An 11458-nucleotide genomic window follows, 5' to 3' on the forward strand; every position below is an offset into this window, starting at 1 on the left:
TACCATTTTGTCAGAGTTATGGAATCGTGGTATTGTAAACGTAAAATATTGACTTATTTCATTTCCAATTTTTGAAATGAGTCGCAGATATAAAAAAAATATTATGTATTATTTTTACTAAATATAATTTTAAATTTTGAAACTATGTTTAAATATTTTTTTATAATTTTAAAGATTTAGTAACCCTAAGGGGTGTGACTTCGAAGCCAGAAAGACGCAGGCGGAAACTGTTAATAATTTATTACATATTGCTACACGCTATTCTCCGAACGGTGGCGGAGAAGCTGACGGAGGGATGATGTCAGATCCTTAGAGTTCTGATTAGTGTGGCAGCGACAGTATAGCGGAGGTTGATCCCTCTCTGCTGTGGTGCTCGCATGGTGGAGTTTCTCTCTCATGACCGTATGTTGTCCGCGGGCGGGCAGTGTCTTCGAGTGACTTTGGGTGTCTGCCCTCTCCTCATTGGAGATCAGCTTTAAATATACAGGGCTGCAAAGCTTGCTGACTAATCACAACCATGCAGCGATCATCCAGCCAATCGTTGCACTCGCTTTTTAATTATTTGCTTGATGGACATCTCCGAGGCGGAATTGTGCAACGGTAGTATTGTAGTATTACGGTGTTATTTTGTCTTCTGGTGATATATTGTTTCCCGTGACCGTTTCGCAATAAAGAAATATTCTTTTAATGCACCGGAGAACTCTTGCGTGCTATTTATGTGAACATTTTTTCTAGTCGTAACGAGGGCCTTTGTGTGGTCCCATACTTTACACTTGTTTCTCTCAATTGTTGATGAATGATTATTTTTGGTTACAGTCATTATCGCGAGTTTCAATAGTCCCGGTTTTCGGGTCGAAATTACAAAAATTAGAAAATTTCCGACTAGACTTCACAACATTGGTTACAACAGTGTAAACACAGTCAACAACTACAGAAAATATTAAGTAGCGAAAATTCAATCATACAATATAAAAATTAATTTTCTATTAGTCTGTAGATTTGTTTTGAATAAGAAATTGTTGGAAGTTTTTAAATGTAATGTTGAAATTTTAGCTGAACTGCAGAAGAGACATTTTATATTGGAATACTTGTAGTATGGTCTTGATATTTGTTTTGAAAAGCTCAGATTTACAATAAATAAGATTATCAAACTATTCCGTATTAAAAAAATGCTGTGAGTTAAAACTTCTATAACATGTCGAATATACATTTTAATAACTGTGAAGCCAAATTTATTAATTTATTATCCCGTTACGTTGTCACCGTTACAGTAAAACTGAAGGACGATTACTTACGATAACTCTTTAAATATGATTCGAGTGGTTATTAACTATTTGGGAGTTGTCACGAAATAGGGAAGTTATTTATATTAGTTAAGAATTTTACTATAATCGCTTAGAAAAAAATGTATATATTGTTCCCATTATTCCTCACACAAGTACCTACACTTTGATTCAAATCGGGCAAATTTATTCTCCTCCTCCGCCCAGTGTGGGGCCTAATCGCCGGCGCTGGGGGGGGCCACGTTCCAGGGCCGCTTAGTTTGGTACTGGAAAGACAAATCACGCCCTTCGTCACGTGGAATACCAATTCGCCTTTTGTCTATTAATGGTGAGCGGACATCGCGATCGGAATTAATAAATAAGGCGGTTGTTTAACGGTCACGCGGTCTAACTGAAAGGTGAATTGATCTATGGTTACCGATTTAGATAACTGAAGATGCGTTGAGTACAATATTATTAATAACTACATTAGTTGCCATTGAAAATAGGGGGAAAGTTAAACTTACATATAGTAAACTATGTATTTAAAAAAAAATCAGTGTGCGAATTAATCGAAGATATTTTAGGTAGCCTCGAAAATTGTAGCAAAATACTCATACATTATCCAGATACATAAAAATATGTATGTGTTAATAAAAACAATCAAATAATATGTATTTGTAAAATGAAATAAGAAAGCCACTCAATAATTATTGAGCTACTCCTTTGAATAAGTTTGTTGAGTAATTTATTACATTTGTATTTATAAGTAAAATGCCATAAAAAATGCGTCTTGTTGCTAATTGTTTTCTGCAAATATCAATTTTTGCAAAATATATTTAAAATCTTTGTGATAAAACACATTTGCATTTATGATACAAAAAATAATATTATAATAAATTATTCGTTAAAATTTTATTTAAAGAAAAATAACAGTTAAACTTCATAATTTTACGCATTGTGTAGATTGTTGAGCCACGCCATTTCCATCGAGGAAAATATCAGTATTTTATTTTGGCGATACGCGGCTTAATAATGATTAGTATTTTATTTTATGGGAATAGGAGTTTATGAGTAAAATTTCTTAAATAACTTATTGCATATTAACATAAATAGCTAATTCAAATCCTAAAATTCATTTACCTTCCTGTGATGTGTAAGTAGCAGGCGCGTACGGTGAGATACATTCCCTTTCGCTTACTCTCGTTACTTAACACGCGAGCGAGCGAAAAAGAACGTATCTCACCGTACGCGCCTGGTAAATATTACACATTGCAAAATTTAAAAATCTCTATAAATATAATAAATATTAAGGTCAGCTTTAATTATAATTTTTATATATGTTTTATATTTTTCTGAATTTCTTGGTTTGAATGTTTACTGAGTTTTAAGTAAGTACAATAATAACAAAAAAAGTCGGTAATAAATAAAATATCTTACCGAGTAATTGTTCCAGATACGCGCACTGCACATTACTGTATTGGTTATCAGGACTTGAAGGGGTTGAATCTTGGAATTGGTTTGAGTCGGCGTACGCCATCATGAGGTTTAACTTTGCTGTTAAACCTTCGACATCTGAAAGTTGAAACATGATTGTAAAATATTTTTAATAATAATCCATAAACTGAACATGATAATATTTACATATAAAACAATATGGAGTACCTTAATACATATAATATTAGAAAAATCAAAACATTCTTTGATAAAGATCCATAACTCACGATATGATTTTAACAGAACGTTCTTTTGCGATTTTTTAAAATAAATATCATAATATTAGGCAGTTACTCTGAGATATATTACAGTTAAGTTATATGTGTATAAAAACAATTGTTTTTGTATTTGTATTATACTATTATTATATTTCTTAAGGTTTACTAAACTTTCCTATGAAGGAACCTTTCACTTAAAAACACTTTTTATTTTATTTATCAGCTGGCCATACACGCGCGGCACATCTGACAGATCTGTCCGTCGCGGGTCCCTAGCGGACAAATCCGACCGTGTGTGGTGAGAAAAATCCGTGCTCAAATGAACGGATCGGACTCGGACAGGCAGATCCGAGTACCACGTTTGCACATGTGCACGTTTAATGTTTATCTATTCTTAACAAAAATATTCCAAACATATAAAACCATCACATATTATAGCAAGTTTTTGCTCTTTTGAAATATACATCAGACAACCGTTTAATTTTTTTTTAATAAGTATTAAGACTGCTTTCAGACAGTTTGCGTATGTGGCGAAGCTCGGACAGAACTGTCCTGGTGTCCGTCGGACATATCTATGCTTGTGTGCTTACGTATTAGGAGCGCAGTGTTATGAAAATGAACAAATTAAAAAAATATTTAGATTCTATTAATCGCAAGAATTAGAACATATGTTTACTATTTATTCAAAAAAATATAGAACCTAAGTGTGGCGACCATTCGCCAAACGGCAAAAAACATTTTTGAAATCTAATTTTAAACTCCTTTCTCAAAACTACTGTTTAAGAAAAATTAAAGTGTAATTAAATCCGTCACATGTTACGGAGTGCTTCCGAGAAACCTTCTGTCAGTATTCCTAAACCTTCTTCACCAGGTTTAGGAATACTGACAGATTTGAGCTGTCTATATTTGAAAATTTAAAATTTAATTGCTGTTAAAACCCAAACCTAACCTAACCTAATTAATCAAATCCAACTTGACCTAATGCAAGTTTTAGAACCTTCGTTAGGTCAAGTTTGTTTTTGTTAATTTGTTTAGGTTAGGTTTCGGTTTCAACAATTTGAACTTAACTAGTGAGGTATCGTCTTACAATTATAGTTAGTTTTATAATTTTAATTTTAAAGCACATCAGTAAAATTGTATTGTTTGTTTAATGGTCCGGAAAAATATAGTTAGAGTTAATAGAATTTACTTTAATAACTCGGATTAAATACTTTTTAATAGTAAAGTCGATATAGTAAACATGTTTTTTGAAACATACAAATTTCACGCATGTCAAGTTTGAATAAGAATATAATTTTACTAGCACCTGTCAGTGAAAATATATTTTCACTTATAAAAATATTTTATTTTCTTTAAAAACGACTTTAGATTAACCCTTTTATAACAAAGCATATCATTTTTTGAATAAAAGTAAATGCTATATTTTGATGCACAACATGATTTATAGATATGATTCTTAGTTACAATTTTGTAGAAATTGTAAAGTTCCGTGAAACATGCGTTGAAGAAATTTATTTTAGAATAATTAATAAAATTATGCAGTTACATGAGATTATTTTGAAAATGTCACAATTATCTATTTTATATTATTAAAATATAATTCATAAGTTTTTGTTACCATTGACTTTGAAAAGAATATTAACAATATTAAGGCATAAATATTATAATAAATAAATTTCTTTATAACATATATTTATACATAAAAAATACGTTTAGTTAGGAAATAAATTTAGGATGGACAATCGATAGTCACATCTCTTAATATTCCTGGTTGGCACCCTTTAACCCATCCTGGCCATGAGTTAAAACCACTCTCTTGGTGAACCTGTTTCGCACATTTTGCAGCCTTAGTTATATCATCTTGAGCTAGACCTAAAATAAATTTTAATAAGTAATATGAATCTCCGTTTCGACTGGAATGAAGTTGCCATTTTCACACTTACTTTCACAATCAGTATTGCAATCGTTTGAACCTGAGTTCCCACACCAAAATACGTCATCGATTTGAAATAATCCCCACCTGTAAAGTCCTCCGAGTAAATGTGGTTTTTTTTTAGAAGTATCACTGCCACTTTCCACCTCTATCATACATACTCCTAAAATTATTTGAATGGGAATAAAGTTATTTACTATAAAATGAGATACGGTTTTAAAGTAGAGCTAGATATAAACTAATGATAAACTTTGAATTCAATTATATTAGCAAATGAGATGCGGTGTTTATTAAATCTAATTCAGAAAAATATTAGAACCTAGTAATGCTTATGAGTACATATGTACAAGGAATAAATAAAAACTTACAATCGGACAGTTGGTCACGTGGAAAATCTTGTTTTATTAACTCTCTGACTAGTTCACATCTTTCTAATCTTCTTCCATAAACTACGCAACACAAATAATTAAAAAGTATGAAAATCGCAAACCTTCTATTAAAAGACATTTTAGATTGATCTGATCAATCACAACAAAATAAGTAATGGTATATATATTAAATTTACAATAGTATATATTATATGGACCTTGAATAATTACAATTTTCCATTTATTTATCTTAAGTAAATTTATATTATTGAAATTAGCTATAGAACGGTAACGATACATTTATATAACATAAAAATTATAAATTAAAATACGCAGAGTAAATGCGGTAAATTATTTTTTGCAGTTAGTATTATTTTTTAAAACTGTTTGCAGTTAGTATTATTTAAAAAAAAAAAAAAAAATTTGTCAACTTTTTAAACTATGTGTATGTAATATCTAATATTTATTTTCAATGATATACGAAAACAATATTTTATAATATGTATCAAACAGATTTTTGATCGTCTCATATGCTGATAAAGTCAAACAAATCTTCATCAAGAACCTGATAATAAGCAATCAAGTAAAAAAATTATAGAAAGATTGGCTGTTGAAGAATTCAAAAAGGGATATTGGATATATGGAGCTACATGTTAACTATATCCATTTAATTGGATAAGCATTAACTTGTATATACAAAGAAAGGTAAAAACCTAATATGTGATTATCAATCAAAATTACAATTATATAATAAGATCAGATCTTCCAAATACGATTGAAATTAAAAAAAGCAATAAGGTTCATATGCGATTCGAACCCAATAATAATTCAGGTCAATAATCAGCGATTAATACCACTCATCTATCGTGCTTTTTAATATAATTTTTATTAAATTGAATTATTGAAATATTTAATAAAATAAAAAAAATAAGAAAAAAATGTTGTGATGAGAATTTCTTCAGATGATTGCTTCTCATGTTTATTTTTACGTCACACTATCACAAGGATTTGACAGCTATTTGGAAGTTAGATAAAAATAATAGCGTTGAATGGTATGATCTAATTAGAATCAAAACCAGTATGATGGACAAAACTAAGTAGCAAAATCTTCCTCGAAAAGTTAATCTTAAAACTATGAAGCAATCCAGAAATAAATTGAGAGATTCTTCGATCATGATTAATAAATAAAATAATACTTTCTTAAGACATACTAGAATCGATTGAAATCTACGTACTCTTGTAATATGGATACAACTTACGCCCCTAATCGATATGTAATTAGATTAATAATGAAAATGGAAGTAGTATTCTTCAAAGAAGCGTATTCAGAAACTTTCGCTCTTCCCGCCAATAGAAGATTCTCTGTTTTGTTTTGGCAGATGGTATCGGAGATAGAAAAAAAAACAAAAACGTTCGCACAGACGATGCATCACCGCGTTCTCGGGACGTTCTCACAATAAATCTCTGCGCTTCTATTTTTGTTTAGGTGCACATAAAACCTAAAGACTTGTCCCTAGGCAGTGACACGTGTAGAAGACACGTGTGAGTGTGCGCGTATAGCAAAAATGCGAGGAACCAGATGTCTGGTGCGGTAGGAACAGAATGCATCCAAATTTAAGAAATCTGGTCAGACCTTGAAATGTCGCAGATTTTTGTATAATATATAGTACAATAGTAAAATAGTTTCGAATTCAATAAAAAAAATATATAATATTTTAAAATCAAAACTTTGGAAATGCGTGGAAGTTAGGCGTTAAGAAGTATAAGTAATTAATTTTAAACATATTTTCAGACAATAAATCACATATTATTGACTATATATTTGAGGATAAAGACCAATGAAGTAGTGCAAATATTAGAAATAGCTTTTGGCGAGGTACTATATCCAAACGTTTCCATGAGTACCACGAAGACGAAGATGACAAGAAAGATGGACGAACCATTAAAATATTTTTTTTAAATTACTGGTTTAAGTAATCGATAAATCAGTATTATGGATATTGCTGAAGAAGATAGTATTTCGTAAGGGTCGTGTAAAGCAACTTTAAATTACATTTTAGGTATAAAACGAGTAGTAGTTAAATTTGATGCAAAAAAAGTTGAATTTTTAACAAATCCATATTGTAGAATTATTTTTGAATCTCTCAAAATTGCTCAAAAGCGTCATATAAGGAAATGAGTCGTGAGGATATGGTTATATCATCGAAACAAAGGTCCAACAGAAAGATTAAAAAAGCACGCCAAGTACGATCGATGTCAAAGTTCTCCTTACTTTTTTTACAACAATAAAGTTTTATTTCGTACAGTCAATAAGGAGTATTGAATTACAGTTTTACATTGTTTGCTTAAGGAAATCTAACACATCTACGCGCTTTTAATTGCTAATTCGTAATTTTTTTGGTCAAAAACGACACCGTCATGATGCCGCAGTCACTGTATTCACTAGCTATGGGCCTCTGCGATTATTTTCTGATTCCGCAGTTAAAGAGAACATTATATATTCAAAGATTAATAGCCAGTACTAAGATCCCTTTCTTTGTTTTTAATAACGATAAGGCGTCAAGGATCCTCGGCTTCGTTATGCGGAGCACGTGTCACTTTAATAATTTATTGGCGATTCGCGTTTTGTACGATACGCTAGTTCGTAGCGTCATCGAATATAGTTCACTTTTCTAGATATATCTACAATAATGAGTATGGGTCCTATCTTTATTTGTAACCTAATGCATTTCACCTAAGAGCGTTGTGATACAATTCATTGCTTTTTCAGTGTAGCATCTATTCAAAGAAGCACGTTTTGAAATTGCTTAGGAGCCTACTTTCAGCTTTAGAGTGCCCTAAAGCAGCGGTGTGCAAAAAAGACAAGACAACAGGAATCAAGTATCAGCAAAATAGCCAAATAAATTACACATACCTTACAATACAAATATATTTATACCCAAATTCATAATTAAAACCATTGTTTCATAAAAAAAAGTCCAGCGAATAATTTTACTGCAACTACGTTGACGATTAAAAGTCTATCAATGTGTCGCAACAAAAATTAGAATAAAATGTGAGGGGGAGGGTCGGAAATTATAATATATTGCGCACTAATTCTCTATAAAGTCGCGATTGCGTCCCTCATTCTTGTCTGTCGCGGCTAAGACGTCAGCACTTTCGAACCATCCATCAGATCCTCAACAAGCTTGTCAAGCACAATGATGTTATTAACGATAGCTACGAGGAGCTGGTAAAATTGTATAATTATTGTTTGTCTCTTGGTAAGGTGGTCAGATGTTCAAAATATCAAAGGACACTAACAAGAAAAAGGCCATCTCGGAAATTATTATTATATTTTTGAGAATAATCCTCCTCCAAGGAGGAGGAAGTGTTAATAATGGTCATCATGACGCATTGAAGGAAAACAGTCAAGATGATCAGAATTAAAAAAAAAGTATAATTGCAACCTTTTTTGTTATTCTTGATTTATACTTGTGTTAACTTTTTAACTATATCACATTATACCGTTTGTTTTAAAGTTATTTGAAACATTTTTATGCATTTTTTTCGAATACCGAACCACTTTTTAGAACGAGATAAAAAATTGCTTCTCAGAAAATATTCTCTTGCCGATGGGAATTTCGGTCATATATGTATATCTGAGAAGTTTTAGATCCGAAAAACCTTCTTTCCAACATTCCAGGGATCTGAGCTACGGTCTAAAAGTTGATAGATTAGTTTTAAGCGTACAACACAAAGAAGGCCTAACGCCGGGGCTTTGCCCTTGGCTCGTTATGCTTTTGCAGAAAGCTCCTACACCAACGGAGGCACAGCTATTGTTTAACTTCTTATTTTTTTCTATAAATATATGTTTATAATGTTACTTTCTAATTAAAAACAGTTTATTAAAATGTAAAAATGCTAAATTGAGTCACCTTCTGATGTCTTAATACATATGTATGTATAATATATGTAGACACCAAATCAAAAACATGTTAACTGATATGTGTATGTTGAAAAAATCTACTAAACTAAGTGTAGTGTGTTCTTAAAAATTAAAATACTGGCATGCCTTAAAAACAGTTTAAATTAATTAACCGCGAAAATAAATTATTATCGGCAAGAATGTGTTAGTAAACTTTATTGTTAGCTTTTTCAAATCTTTAAAGAGTTTGATAGAATATAAATTTATTCATCCTAAATCCTATTTTACCGAAAAGTTATCATAGAAACATAAAAATATATTTTATTTTACATTTTAATGCGAGCATTTTTTAAATTAAATTTTAAAAAGAAGTACATGAAATATGAAAATAAAATAAAACCTACCTGTATCAGTTAATTTAAGTATGTAATAATTGTAAAATATTTTTTTTTAAATGCAATAAAATAAATCGATTTTATTTATTTACTTATAATCGAACCATTAATAGATGATTAGTTCATGTTGGATTTGGTTATTCGTTTAGGTTTGAAGCAAATGGACGTAGCGCCTATCAGTTAAATAATATTTTCGCCAATAGAAATATAGATTAACTGGTGAAAATATATTATATGATTTCAATAAAAAATATACATTCCCTGGAACATATACACACACATGGAGCAAATAACTATTATATAAAGACTTTTCAACAAAGTTCGATTTGGGTTGCCCTAAACTTTCTCAAGGATATTTTTAACAACAAACTGAAAATATTTATGGGCTAGTAGTTGGTAAAGTCAACATTACACTCACAATATATTAAACTAGCATTGGCGGATACGACGCTAGTTCAGAATAACTGTTTTCGTCTACCCTAAAAGTGACACAGATGTATTCTACTAATTAACACAATACCCTTCACATCCTTAAATAACGAAATATCCGGTGCAGATATACTAACCCAAATTATACTACAAGTCTTGAATATGATTTAACGTTACGTTACACTCTACAAGGACTTCCGATTGTCTTAATTAAAACGGCACAATTAGCAGCGAAAGCACGCACTGCCAAAAATTGTTGAGAATCACCGACACATTGTGGATATCAAAGAAATTAAAATTCAGGGTTCGGTCAGGACGAAAATGGTTTATTGGATTTTTATTTTACGTTCTCCGGTCACGTACCTTTTTCCCAGTTTTGGTCATTGCAAATTTAGGAGAAACGAGAAAAAACACACACCCACGTCCCGCGAGATACACATTTGCAAATTTAACGTCGAGACGTGCGAAAAAGTCTTGAACGAGTAATAACTTCGCTGAGCGTAATGTCATAATGTCAAAACCAGTACACACTCTGAATACTAAGAGCAGTTTGGTCGAAAAGAGACGAACAACGTGTGCATTTGAATTAAAGCACCTGCGCGTCGCTCATGTTTTACGTAGTTGCCGGTGACTCGCTGAATGCGATTAAAAGTGTATAAGCGTATAATCTATTGACTTATATATTCCTCATAGACATAATCATTTTCTCTTATACGAGTATATATGAGTTTTCTTAAAAAGTAATTTAATTTAATTTAATGGAATAATAAATAGACAAGCGTTTTATATGTTTTAAAATAATTATTGAAGTTAAAATAATTAACTTAATTTTAAATGAAATGAAAAAAGCATAAATATTCATATAAAATTCCAATTTAATATATAACATAATATTTTAAAAGGGGCTTGAATGCTTTTGGGATTATTTTTTAATAGTAATAAATATATAAAAAAAAAATGATACATGACATTTAATATTTATGTATGACAATTTAATATTCTAGAAGTTGTATTTAACTAAAAGCATGTCATTCTAGTAACATATTTCAAATGTAACGTCGAAATGCATTAGTCACTCACAGATAGATGCCAATTCGGTTTGGGTGGCCTTCTTAAAAAAATGTAGTTACTCGACAAGATAATCTTTACAAGCACTGTCGTAATTCCCGTAAATTTAAAAATAATTCCTATAATCAATTTCTGAGTAAACAAATTGGAAGAGGAGTATAGAAATATATCACAAAAAACTTGATTAAACGAAAAACAAAAATAATGTAAGTTGGCAACGAATAATAAGTTTTCTTTGATATTTGTTAAGAAGTGACAGAAGTTGTGTGGAAATAAGATAAAAAAAACACGAGAACACTATTGGGTGTGCTTCAATTACATACAACAATATATTAGATGTATATATGATGTTATGTTATTTCTATAAATAAATTTTTATTT

The 11458-nt window shown here is 30.7% G+C and overlaps 1 protein-coding gene and 1 pseudogene across 2 annotated transcripts in view; both read right to left on the reverse strand.

Moving 5' to 3' along the window:
• wgn (Tumor necrosis factor receptor superfamily member wengen) overlaps positions 1 to 11458 on the reverse strand; it is a 45265-nt gene that overhangs the window by 18986 nt on the left and 14821 nt on the right. Inside the window, exon 3 of the mRNA XM_088189557.1 lies at positions 2703 to 2837. Within this exon, the coding sequence (XP_088045683.1) occupies positions 2703 to 2837 (135 nt within the window). The remainder of the gene's footprint in view (positions 1 to 2702; positions 2838 to 11458) is intronic.
• On the reverse strand, positions 4402 to 5417 carry LOC148233519 (lysozyme-like; annotated as a pseudogene). The gene is made up of 4 exons (XR_015810502.1): positions 5401 to 5417; positions 5279 to 5349; positions 4921 to 5073; positions 4402 to 4849 (listed from the first exon to the last, which is right to left on the reverse strand). The product of XR_015810502.1 is annotated as a lysozyme-like (transcript).

The sequence above is a fragment of the Plectrocnemia conspersa genome, unplaced genomic scaffold, assembly GCF_051122295.1.
Source record: "Plectrocnemia conspersa isolate PC_06_02 unplaced genomic scaffold, ASM5112229v1 ptg000008l, whole genome shotgun sequence".
In the NCBI taxonomy this organism is placed as follows: Eukaryota; Metazoa; Arthropoda; class Insecta; order Trichoptera; family Polycentropodidae; genus Plectrocnemia; species Plectrocnemia conspersa.